Source organism: Pyrus communis, chromosome 4 (assembly GCF_041283825.1).
Source record: "Pyrus communis isolate YQ-2024b chromosome 4, ASM4128382v1, whole genome shotgun sequence".
NCBI classification, from domain to species: Eukaryota; Viridiplantae; Streptophyta; class Magnoliopsida; order Rosales; family Rosaceae; genus Pyrus; species Pyrus communis.
The window spans coordinates 18,054,042-18,067,500 of NC_142568.1; the positions used below are offsets into that span (position 1 = coordinate 18,054,042).

The following is a 13,459-nucleotide window of genomic DNA, read 5'->3' on the forward strand; positions in this document are numbered from 1 at the left end:
CTGTTATTGTTAAAGATTGGCTTTGGGGCAAGATGGTTTCCTCCATAAAGCCCTTGCGAACACATGCTTTTCTTCATTAGGAACCTCCTTTTTATCGTCAGTTGTTAGTTGCAATTATAATTTGGATGTCATGGTCTTGTGATATTCTTATATGATTTTTCATTTCCTTTTCGGTTTTTGCCCCATTGTCAAAAAAAAAAGTAAAAAAAAAAAAAAAAAAAGGAATTGCAATAAGGGAAAGTACACGTGACATTCTTTTGTGATTTTTCATTTCCTTTTCGGTTTTTGCCCCATTGTCAAAAAACAAAAAAAAAAGAAAAAAAAAGAAGAGGAATTGCAATAAGTGAAAGTACACCGAGTTTAAATTTTCTTGTATTATTTTTGGTGTGAAAGTGATTAGAATATCTCAGCCGTTGAAGAGGCTATAAAAGGAGAGGTGCATTGTTTAATGGAGTCCCTCAGTCCTCTCTGATCGGATCAACGTCTCACTCGCTTCTTCGCTTTGATCTCCCAATTCTCTGTCACCCCAAGAATCGAATCGTTATTGGAATACAGGGAATTGGGGAGCTTCGTCTCTTTCACCTCTGCCCTTTTACACACTTCCTCTCTCCTCTGCCTTCTCCATCTCCTTCTCTCTCTAAATCCAACGGAGAAAGAAAAAGAGGAATTCCAAAGCAAAATATATATTTATTGCTTAGTTTATATGCATTTACTAGAATAAGAGCGAAAAGGGTCTTTTCTTCTTCAACCTCTGCCAGCACCTCTGAAGCACTTTCTCCATAAGTGATTGTGATTTTTTTTGCTTTTTTCCTGCTTTTGAGGGCTCCTCGCCGTCTTCGTGTTCGGCACTCTGACCAAATTGGTGGCGCATTAAAGTCTGGCTTTCTTCACAAGTTACACAGCAGCAGCGGCTACCTAGAGAGAGAGAGAGTAAGAGAGAGATCTTTAGCTGCAGATTTTGTTGTTAAATCATTTCAAAAGCATTTAAGGCCACTCAATCTCTCTGCCAATTCTTGGAATGGAGAATTCTTAAAAAACCCAACTCCCTTATCCACCTGCAAATAAATTACAAGTCCCTCTCTATTTCCACTGCCTAAAAGAGCAGAGTCATAGATCGAGAGAAAGTGACATTTCAAGCAAGGTATGGGATTTTAACCAAAATTTTGTAATCCGGGTTTTCTTTTTTGTACTTGAATTATGTGAAAGTTCCGATCTTTTTTAAATTTTGGAAGGAATTTACTTCTGGGTTTTTGGATCTGGGGTTCTTATTGGCTTTCGTTTTCTGGGGGTGCGTTTTGATTTTAGTATTTTTTTTCTTTTGAACTCTTTTGTTTGTCTTATTTACTATCTTTATGCATGTTTCAGATCTACCAGGATTTAGTTCAGACGTTGCGTTTCGAGAACAATGTTGGCTCAGAAGCAAGCAGAGGAAGCAATAGTCTCCAATGACCATGAAGGAAAAGAAGAACATGTCCAAGAAAACGATGAGGAAAATACCTCCATGTTTAATGTTAAGAACTTCCTCTGGCATGGCGGCTCTGTCTGGGACGCCTGGTTCAGCTGCGCTTCCAATCAAGTAAACCCATGTCCAAAAAAGTACTTTCTCGATTTGTTGTTTCACAAAGTTTCTGATTCTAACAACTTCTGGCTTTGGCAGGTGGCACAAGTGCTTTTGACACTGCCCTACTCGTTCTCTCAGCTGGGGTTACTATCCGGAATCTTACTGCAAATTTTCTACGGAATCGTCGGAAGTTGGACGGCTTATCTGATCAGTGTGCTCTACATGGAGTACAGAAGCCGGAAGGAGAAAGAGAACGTTAACTTCAAGAACCATGTCATCCAGGTTCGTCGTGGTATCCACTAAAGCGAAAGTATGCGAGATAAAATGAACCAAAATTAAAATTCCATGTTTTTTGTTGCAGTGGTTTGAAGTTCTTGATGGGTTACTTGGCCCTTACTGGAAGGCCTTGGGGCTTGCTTTCAACTGCACTTTCCTCCTTTTTGGATCTGTCATCCAGCTTATTGCTTGTGCCAGGTGATTTTTTTTACTTACTTAACTATATTTTTTACTTTCAAATCCTGCAAATCTCACCTGGGTTTCGTCTGATTTTTACTGCTTTTTGATTGGGAGCAGTAACATATATTACATCAATGACAATTTGGACAAGAGGACCTGGACCTACATCTTCGGAGCTTGCTGTGCCACCACAGTTTTTATACCTTCTTTCCATAACTATCGGATTTGGTCTTTTCTCGGACTTGGAATGACCACTTACACAGCCTGGTACTTGACCATTGCAGCTGCTGTTCATGGCCAGGTAATAAATCCCTCTACTAAACTTACGACATCTGTGATGTCACGTTAGTGGTAAAACATATCACGCACTACTCAAGCATAACTCAAGCATATTACGAACTATCATGTGTATAATTAATGATTGATTAGAGATACCGTCACGTTAGTTTGAGATGTCCGAATAACGGTATCTCAACTAACTTTACAAAATGCTTGTTTTCTTTTTACGTTTTTAGTAAAAATAAAAGGGAAGGTTATATGCTTTTTGGTGAAATTGCTGTGCAGGATGAAGGTGTGACACACACAGCTCCAACAAAGCTAGTGCTGTATTTCACCGGAGCCACCAACATACTATACACGTTCGGTGGGCATGCTGTTACTGTGTAAGCTTTCTCCTATTTTTTTACCCTTTCCTCCTGCTGTTTCACTTGTTTCTACACGGCTTCTCTCTGCAGCTTTTGCCGGCATCTCGGTTTTCGAGATCCACAGACAAAATCATCCTATCTAATCTTTTGGTTTGCTCTTGGATAAACAACTTTTTTATTTACCCCCCACTCCAAATCCCCATTTTCTCTAGGAAAATTGCAACGTAAATTAATTGGTCCCTACCTATCTCCCATGTTTTATTTTACCAATAGAGAATCCATGCTCCATTGTTCAACAAGGAGGTGTTTTAAACTGTTGTAATTAACGGAAAGGGATATTCAAATTTGAGTACGCTAAAATGTTCTAATTAAAGAAAATGAAAATTTGAACTTAAGTACAACACCAATCACACTGTTTTACTAGCTCAAGTGATCACTCATTTTTCAGAGTTTTGTGGTTATTTGTCATGTAGTATTATTTTAAGATAGAGATGAGGAAATTTGATTATTTAGTTGCATAACAGCTATAGAAAGAAAGATGTGACCTTGGGGGGGCCTTTGGTCAATTTTCTTGGTTTTTATTTTTTAAAATTATGTTCACCTCTATGCATGTTGACCTTTTAATATTAATAAAATTAGAGTAAAAGTATTAGTGAAATCTAAATCCTTTTTAATGTGAAGGGAATCTGATCAGTGAATTGTGGGGGGATTTTTACTTTTATTTTTGCAGGGAAATTATGCATGCCATGTGGAAGCCACAGAAATTCAAGTACATTTACTTGTATGCCACACTGTACGTTTTCACACTAACAATTCCTTCTGCTACCTCTGTCTACTGGGCTTTTGGTGATGAGCTCCTCAACCACTCCAACGCTTTCTCTCTCCTCCCCAAGAACGGCTGGCGTGACGCCGCCGTCATACTCATGCTCATCCACCAGGTTCGACCTCAATCATTCCATACACTAATTCTTCAAAGAAAATGATTTCCGCACATGCATGTTTGTTACAATCCTTTGGTTTCAATTCAAAGGCCAGAAAAAGGCGTGTGCGGGGATATAAAAAAGGTGTACGGAAATAACTTGCCTTACATTGAGCTGACATTTTTTTTTGGGGGTACTGTTTTGCAGTTTATAACATTTGGGTTTGCATGTACACCATTGTACTTTGTGTGGGAGAAGGTGATTGGCATGCATGACACAAAGAGCATTTGCTTGAGGGCACTTGCTAGGCTTCCAGTTGTGATCCCAATTTGGTTCTTGGCTATAATCTTCCCCTTCTTTGGGCCCATCAACTCTGCCGTTGGGGCTCTCTTGGTTAGCTTCACTGTCTATATCATCCCATCTCTAGCTCATATGCTCACCTACAGAAAAGCCTCTGCCAGACAGGTAAATATATCCTCCTAAAAGCAACTCCGATTGGTCATATCATGTTATGTTACCGTCACAGACAGTTCAGATTCCGCCGAACTTGTAACCCTTGGTTATCATGTAAGGTCACGTAGTCGTTCCATCACGCGCGAGGGTCTTTGTAGTGGCAACACATGTAGTTACCTCCATTGAGTTGAGGACATATCGTGATTGATCATGTCACAGTAAACTTGTAAACCCTAGGTTATAATGTTACTGTTACGTAGTGCTACTATCACAAGGCAAATAATTAAGTGGTTTGTCTAGTGGCGACTAGTAGTTATCTTGATTGAATGGGGGTATATTAGTCATTGTAGTTTTGAGTGGGCACCTCCACCAGGACACACGATGGGGATACCCACATTTCAGTAGTTGCAGTGGGGATGAGAGGGGCAGCAAGTGTACAAAGATCATTTAATACTTGGATTTGGAAATGTTAGGAGAAGAATTGAGATAGGTGGGCAGTCCTTTTCGTTTAGTTACATGCTACAGTTGGGAGAGTTGTACCTCTGCCTTCCGATGAGCTGTTTGATTGATTAGGTCTTTTTTTCTTGAATTTGGATGGGGACGTCCGATTCAATTTGAGTATTCTGGATTGCTTGGTCTTTAGGCTCCGGACAATGAAATCCAGAGTGGTTCTCTGTCCTCTTTTTCCTCTCCGTTAGGTCAGTTTGGTGCTGACTTTGGTCCAAGTGAAAAGACAGAAACTTGAAAGAAAAATGAATCTAGTCTTCACAGTATTGTTTTCAAGGATTCTAAACTAAACCCAAAAATCCTTATTCGTAAGACTTATTCGCCTGAGATCTTTTACAGTATTATATAGACTTATTCGAAAGACTTATTTGTCTGAGTTTGATTCACGTACGTAACACTTTCTGTAGTAATGCGAGTATGAGAGTTGTGAGAATTATATTCTATAAGAATCAAAAGTACGAGGCCATACAACTTTTTAACTTTTAGAAGTCGAGCAGTGTTCTTTATTTAAAACGAAGGTTTATTGATTTGGGTTAATTTTTTTACTGTGCTTTTGCAGAATGCTGCAGAGAAGCCACCCTTCTTTCTACGAAGCTGGACTGCCATGTACGTAATCAACTCCTTCATAGTGCTGTGGGTTCTGGTGATTGGGTTCGGGTTCGGTGGCTGGGCCAGCATGACCAACTTTGTGAGACAGGTCGACACATTTGGGCTGTTTGCCAAGTGCTATCAGTGCAAGCCTCCAAAACCACCACTAGCAGCCGCAGCTCCTCCCCATCACTAAATCTTCACTTCCTCCAAAACCCTCACTCTCACCACTCAGAAAATTCTCGGTCTTCATATTTGTACCATACATGGGGAAGTAGTAATATTTCCCCCTACATGTCATGTGTGCTGGATTTTGCTTTGTATTATTTTTTTTCTATATTTTTTTTGTTAAATTAGTTATAAAATAGTGTGTTGAGTTGTGATGATTCCATTCCTATCAAAGCAAACGTTAATTAAATCAATATATATATATATATAAATATGTATGTGTTTAGACATTTTCCTTCATCTTTTTGGGTTTTTCTACTTGATATCATCGACTGGATTAAGATTGTCAAAATTTAACCATGCAAATTTGGTTGTTAAATTAATATACCGTTGCGTTATATTCTTTTCCGCCTTCTGTTTCTCAGCTTCTTTTGTGCGATATTGTAAGATTTTGTTGTCCCTCATGTCTTTCAATTGCCATTATTGCCAGCATGTTTCCAAAGTGCCTTGTAAAACGGCAACGTTATGGGCCTTGTCTGGTTTTCGTTTCCACGTGGCTTGATGATCTAAAGAGCTGTATGTGGACATGTTCTAATGGCTCCCATTGACCTTAGATTCCGCTTTAAGGGAGAATGGAGCGTGGACCCGCCCCACTTGCACATGGGTTGCACGTGGATTCTCCTATATCACGTGCCATTCTTTACTTCTTAGTATTTTATCCTTCATGTTACTTGTGAACATTGAACCATGCATGGTCGCTCTAAAAGACTCATGCTCGATCAACCTTCTTAGCGACTGAGAAATTTACGTGTAAAGAGATGTCACGGTCAGTATTTCAATTTTCAAGTCAGTTATGCATTGTATTGTGATTTGTTTTACCGCTTCTATATAATAGTGCATGATCAGTTTCAAATACCATTACAATGACATATCATCTTGTTGCATGATGACGTCATACATCAGAATCTCCTCTTCATGTTTGGTTTCAAACTTCTGTCTTATGAGCAAATATCAATTGAGGTACATAGATATAGTTGCAACATAGACCCTTTAGTAGCAACTTGGTCTTAACAAAGGAATGATCTTTATGTCCAGCTAGGTCATCCCATTAGAGAGGAATAAGGGAAAGGAGAGACGAGAAGATAAAAGGAAAGCAGAGAAAAAGAAATTTCAGAAATGGAGGTAGGGTATGTGAGGACTATAAAATACTAGGAGATTATTCTGAATAAAACTTTATGCTTCAACAAAGCACATTCCATCACATCCATACTTATGAAGAGTCTTATTCGTTCCCGCTCGATCGATACCAATTTACTTGGGAAACAAGGCATCACAAATCAGAATTGCATCAAGGACCGAGGGCAAGTATGTGACTTGTTTCAATGGCGTCCTATACGAAGTTGTTGTGAGAGAAGTTATCCAAAGGAGGCAAATTTGTATTGGATGGGTCAATAGTTTGAGCATGTGTTGAAATATCTCACATTGACTATATTATTGAGAAAAGAAAAGTTTAAATAATCCAACTCCACTCCAACTAATGCCGAAGCCTTTCGTGATAAAAACTTTGTAAAGATAGTTCACGTTTCTACAAAATATTAGGACATAATAGTTCAAATTGTTGATTTAATTTGTGATTCCAGCTTAACACAAATTCTAGACAAGGTGTATCCAAAGCGATTAAATTATTATTTCTCAATACTATCTGAAAATTCTCTTTCAATGTGAAGTACTATCATACAATGTGAAGTACCTTGTGCTCCCTATTGGCCTTAGGGCAAGGGCTCGAGACCCCTCAAAACGATGATTTGGCCTATTGATATTTTTGTGGTTCTAGTGGTGAAGGGTTAGAGGCTAAGATTCTAACTTTTAAATGGATTTCACGCAGTCCCAAGACTTCGGTTGGGGCTAGTTTGACCTTGCATGTTACATAGGCTTCAATTTGGACCAGGCAAACTTGATTGGGTTAGAAGTTGTTTTTTCCAGTTGAGGCAAAATTATCAATTTGTTTAGGCCACAAGGCTCCCATTAGATATGCTTTTAGGGCACAATCAAATTGAACCTTTTGTCTATTGAGTGTTGGATTTAACCTAAAATTTGGAACACAAATAAAACTTTACATATCAAATTTGGGTTTAGGTGGGCTGGGTTTATATTTCTGCATGGGTTCTTGTGTTTTCTTTTCACAACGCGAAATTTCTACTCAGCAGTATTGTTGGTTTTTGGTTTGTATTGCTGCGCATCTGCTCATGGTTTCCTTTGCCTTCCTTGGGTAAATTACGTTGTATTCTTTTAAGTTTGGATGTAATTGCAACCCATACAATCATTAAAACATGACAATGTAGTACACAAATTTATATTTTAGTTGCAATTTCATACATTCGTTAATCAAACCCACAATTTAACTATTAAGCAATGGTGTAGCAACTGCAGGTCCATATTTTTATTGATGTGACAGTCAAATTTCTCCACGTAAATTAAAAAACAAATTATAAATAAAAAATTGGACCCACCCTTTCAATCCTACGCCTAACCTTCCCGGTCAACCAACCCCGCCCCATTTTCGTCGACCTCCTTCAGCTTCATCCGCTCCCACCTCGACCTCGATCTCAACCTCGCCACCGTCCCAGTTTTGAAAGCTGGATTTTCAGAAAAAGGGTAGAGATTTGAAGGTTTAACAAGTTGGTAATTACCTAGAGGCGTTGGAGTGCCTGAAGTTATAAGCACACCAGCCCAATGTTTGGTTTTTAATAGCCCACGATTGGGGCCCGTACTAGGGTTTTATTTGGCAGAGTATAGATATAAGGAGCTGCTGCTGCCAATTTTGGTTTAAGCGGCAGAGAGAAAAATAGCAAGGGCTGACAGCTCCATTTGTGAAAGAGAAGAAGAGCTACTGTCCCCATTTTGTTAGCAACCACCCATCAAAGTTGTAGTTGTTGTATTACAGTATTAGCTTTAAGCTTTGTACAGGGAGGAAATTATTCACAATATTTCATTCTCTATTTGTTTTTTGGCGTGTGAGAACTATTGGGTGTATTGGAGTTTTGGATTGTGAGATTGTAAAACACTTTATAAACACTCCTATTTGGTTAATAGTGGATTATTGGAGAGCTCTTCCTGCTCCGAGGACGTACTCCAGTTAGACTGACCGTTGAGAAATCTCGTTAAATCTTGTGTCTTCTCTATGTTGTTTTTGCATTTCATTTAGTATATTTCATGTCGGTTATATTGAGTTGGTTTCCAATTGATTTGATACTATTGTTGTACAACAGATCTGACCGTAAGTGTAGTATCTCAATCGTGAGGGAATTTTGTAAAAATGCAATAAACTTCAAGAGATGTCAATGTAATTAACCCGCGATATCTACAATTAATGATGCACTTGTGCAAATATGATACTCACTCAACAAACAAATTGAAATTAGAACAGACTAGCTTATATATGAATTAGCAAGCAAGATAAACGGATTGTTTACCTGATTTATTAATTTAAAAATTCTGACATATAACATACATATTGTAGAACTACAATATTTATTGCTATTTGATATGATAACAAGAATAATTTAGGGGAACTAAATTTTATACCACCTCATCATATCAAGTGTCGAGATATCAATGAAATTCACTTTTCGGCCTCTGAATCATCCACAACGGATAACAGGTGTTTGGCTTCAGTGAGTATACTTAATCCTTCTTTTAACAGCATAACTCCTCTAGTGGCCTTTTTACAACCATCTTTAGATTTAGAACCTGAAGGAGGACTAAAGAGATCAAGGAGAGTGACTGGGCCGATCAAGTCGGGGCAACTACCTTCAATGGTGTCTATTATTTCCGACAGCTGCTTCAAGTGTTCATCAACAGGTGTGGTATCTTCAGAAGTCGTTTCAGTACCGCTTACTGTCAATTGGTCTTCACTTGCATCGTCATAGCTTAGTTTTCGCTTTACGCCTCGAGGTCCTACAGCTTCTTTCGAACCCTCGTCTTTCTCTAATAACAATTAGTAAAAAGAAAACCTCAGCCCCATGCCTGATTATGAGTACTTCATTTCCAGTCTAAATTAACTTTGAACTATCAGAAGAGTATCAATTTCCCTGGCTCTTGCAACTGTATCATTTTCTTGTAGACTTTCAATTTGCGTCTCACATTAACCCAAGTTCTTTGACTCCGACATGATACATAAATAATAAAAAGGACCATATATTGGTGACATACCGAGGATCCCGTAATCAAAGTTAACAAGTGAATGAACAAAGTTACACAAATTAGAGTATTGCGAGTCACGAAGTGAAAGTCCAGGCAGAGAAAATGATTCAGATGCAGTAGGGGCAAAAGTGATATTAGGATATTGTTAACGAGGCATTTCGATAAATTTACCAAACTTTAACACATAATTAATTGTCTGAAAATGGTAAACATAAAAGGAAAAGCATATATGTGTAAGTCAAAAGACTTTACAGATAGCATATATTGTTTGAGTACTCATATAAAACTCACTGTGGTAGTCCTGGATGGCAGGAGTAGTTGGAGATGATCTAGTGCAATGAGCAGGACAAAGTTTCCTGCAATTGGACGACGGTTGGGTCGTAGGGAGATCTGGATCCGGACTATAGTTCACGAAGTGGTTCCGGGTCTGGCCGCCGGAGCCCAACTTCCGTTTCTTGGAGGGATTGCTTTCGCCCACCATGGCCGCGCCACAGAAACGGAGATTGCTAGTTGTAAGCACTTGCTGAGAAATTAGATTGGGAGGATGCGGATATATAGGGTTAGGATCGGGTCGGGGGACACTCTTTTTTTTTTTTTTTTCCCTTTTTTCCTCTACATTTGACATTATTTTGTAAACCCACTTTGTAATGTATTTTCTCGATCCCAGCCATCTATCTTTTAAGTTTTTCCTCAAAGATTAAGTCTACTAAAAATCACTCAAATATGAAACAATATATGAGTGTTGGATTAAGTGATAGTCACTTTAGTGTTTCTTTGCAAACCCGTATTCGTTCATTTTTCTTTATTAAAAACGAACGTCTTAATAATTTTTAATTTGTCTCAATTTTTGTAAGAATGATTTATAAATAATAAATTAAAATACAGATGATTCGAATATTCATATATATATATATATATATAATTAGCACTACAAAAATGTTAGGAATAAAAATGAGTGTCCCCAATCTTAATCCATATAAATACATATACATATACATATACATACATATACATATACATATACATATAAATATATATATATATATATATATATATATATTCACTAATTATTAATTTTTAGTTTCTTGCTAAATGAAGAACGTTTATAAACGAGAAGTTGAGTTCTTTCATTAGATAAATGTAGAGAAGTAGGAATCTGGATCGTGTTCGTTTATTGTACATGTACATCATGTGATCAGAAATGATTTTAAATTTTTTAATTTAAAATTAAATTTAAATAGTACCTGATAAAAACAGATCGCACGATATACGATGAATAGACATAGTTCACGAATTTCCAAAATCCTCACAAAGACGATCCAAATATGGAGAAGTAATAATGACATAATTAACGCGTCCCTCTTCGGGAAGGATCATGAGTCAAACCAAGTGAGCTATATGAATTGTAATAGAAAACCCTAATGCGGATGAATGAGTCGGTAATGGAGTTTTTGCTAATAAGACTGTACAATTTTTGACTCGACATTTTATGTTAATTTCTCCTTCTCGCTTATAAAGAATACAACTGTCAGCATGGGAGAATTTTCTCCCCTTCTTCTCCTGCTTGATTAGGGTCAAAAGTCTAAAAATTTTTACTCTATCACAAATGGGAATTGTTATTAGTACTCCAAAAATCTCATTTTATATTCCAAATTTTCTATATTAGGAAAGAAAAATGCACATATCAAGAGTGTAGAATGAGATTTTTGGAGTGCCAATAACACTTCCCATCACATATTTGTATCATATATGTGACGTATATATGTTGAGGCTCTATTTTTATTAAAAAAACAATACAAATAATGGTACAAATATGTGGTAAATTTAACATTACACTACTATAATATTAGCTTTAGGTGTCGGATGATAGTGGCGGTTTAATAAGCCATTATGTCGGATAAAAGATATCCGACACATTATTTAGCTAGTGTCAGATAACAATGAAGTCCTGTTGGTTATATTCGAGATAAATTCTTGGCGGATATTTAGTGTCGGATGCAACCACCATAAAAGTATTATAACTGCCAATATTTTTGAATTTTTTTTAAAATATTTTTAACAGATTCTAGCTGTTTTGAAGTTAATGGTGGCGGTTATAACCGACAGAAATTGACCATTTTATTATTTTTACACCAAAAGTTTTTCAATTTGTTGTTCATTCAAATTTCTTCATCTTGCTCTTCATCTTCAATCTTCAGATTTCTTCATCTTCAATCTTTATTTATTTAGAGATTTTAATTTAATTAGTAAGATAAATTAGGAATATTTGTGTTCCATTAGTTTATTTTATTCACTTAAATTGTTATGAAGAAATTGAGATAAATATTATTTGTAAATGTAACATCCCACATCGCCCAGGAGTGTGAATCTTGTAAGCCTTATATGTATATTCCCATCTCCACCTAGCACGAAGCCTTTTGGGAGCTCACTGGCTTAGGAGTTCATAGGAACTCCAAAGTTAAGTGAGAATGGGGTGAGAGCATTCTCATGATGGATGACCCACTGGGAAGTTTTCGTGTGAGTTCTCAGAAACAAAATCGTGAGGGCATGGTTGGGGCCCAAAGTGAACAATATCGTGCTACGGTAGAGTCAGGGCCGGGTTGGGATGTGACAGTAAATATTTATGTTAAATTGACAATATTTAATATATCATAAATTGGTAATATTTAGTAATATAGGTATATATTATGTTAATTAATTAAATATTTCACTCTAATTTAATAAATAATCAAGAGTGTAGATAAACCTATTTTTGTTAACCTTTTATTGTTTTTTTAATTTGTTTTATTATTTTTGTTAACATCTTTATAAAAATTTATAGTTGATAATGATAATTTTTATTAGTAATTATAATAATTTGTGTTTCGTATTATAAGTATAGGTATTTTGGGCGGGATATTCCCCATGACTTTGATTCAAAAAAATTAATGGCGTAGAAAATTCGACGGAGGAAAATTTTGTGGCGGTTTTTGGTTATTTTTGTCTGTTATAACTGACACTAATCTTACATCCATAAATGCACTGTACTAACATAGATAAGTGCACTATATTGACAGAAACATAAAAGCTTTGTCGGATTTTAATTTCCTGGCTGTGGAGCCAAAAATAATCACAAGGCGACACGTGGGTTTTTTGGATGGAAGAGGACAAAAATACCCTTGAGGCACATCGAGATTCCTACTCGTGGCAATTATCCCTCAACCAAGTCAAAAATGCCCAAAATAGGTAACAATTCAAAATCAATTTCATCCATCCTCATCAAATCTTCCCCACAAGGTAACTCCTAAATTATTTCTTTCAAATTATGTTAATTAGTCAATTAATGGATTTATTACCTAATTAATCTATTAATGGCTAATTAACTACAAATTACACTAAAAAAAAAACCCAAATGGCTGGTCCCTATTCTCCTAATAGGGCCGACCATATCCTTATAAATATTTCTCCATTCTCTTCAAAAACTACTTCCAATTCTCTTGCTAAAATTCTCAAACACTTTCTCTCTAAATTCTAACTTTGGCATTGTAGGTTTTTCGGCCAAAGCCCCCCCTCTCCCCCCACATTCATCGTGGGCGCGTAAGGCTCTTGGCCTTGACCAAATGTGTTAATTGTTATGTAGGTGCAATTTTGTCCAAGATCAAGGAGGAAGAAATTTGCATCCATAAATTGGTGCTTTCATTGAGAGTTGAAGTACACACACTCGTAGGAGACTCTCGCATAAAAGGTTTTTCTCTATTTTTTCTTGTCTATTTGTATATTTTTCGCACTTTCTTATTATTAGAATTTTTTATTTGCAAAGATTCTTTGATAAAACGTAAATGAGAAATACAATGGCTAGAAATTGAGAAAATTTCACAAGTGAAAATTCCAATATTCAAGAAATGGGACCGCGGTGATCCACGAGGCTAAATGTGATCATAAGTGGAGCAGCACCACCACTACGGGGCTCCACCATGGCA

At 36.8% G+C, this 13,459-nt stretch overlaps 2 protein-coding genes across 3 annotated transcripts; one reads left to right on the plus strand and one right to left on the minus strand.

Annotated features, from left to right (window-relative positions):
• Nucleotides 1-372: 372 nt before the first annotated feature.
• On the plus strand, nt 373-5,587 carry LOC137722366 (auxin transporter-like protein 2). Of its 2 annotated transcripts, none has more exons than XM_068461352.2 (9): nt 373-1,141; nt 1,366-1,576; nt 1,658-1,843; nt 1,923-2,035; nt 2,135-2,318; nt 2,582-2,679; nt 3,392-3,599; nt 3,789-4,046; nt 5,101-5,587. In XM_068461352.2, exons 2-9 carry the CDS (start codon nt 1,406-1,408, stop codon nt 5,323-5,325), a joined length of 1,443 nt encoding a protein of 480 aa, XP_068317453.2. In that variant the 5' UTR covers nt 373-1,141; nt 1,366-1,405; the 3' UTR covers nt 5,326-5,587. The 2 variants fall into 2 exon arrangements, with proteins under 2 accessions (XP_068317453.2, XP_068317454.2); XM_068461353.2 differs by having other exon boundaries at nt 461-930.
• A 3,154-nt stretch (nt 5,588-8,741) lies between these two features.
• LOC137723757 (uncharacterized) lies at nt 8,742-10,043 on the minus strand. Its single transcript, XM_068462948.2, has 2 exons — nt 9,792-10,043; nt 8,742-9,284 (listed from the first exon to the last, which is right to left on the minus strand). The coding sequence occupies exons 1-2, from the start codon at nt 9,979-9,981 to the stop codon at nt 8,920-8,922; spliced, it is 555 nt and encodes a 184-aa protein (XP_068319049.2). The 5' UTR covers nt 9,982-10,043; the 3' UTR covers nt 8,742-8,919.
• Nucleotides 10,044-13,459: the final 3,416 nt, after the last annotated feature.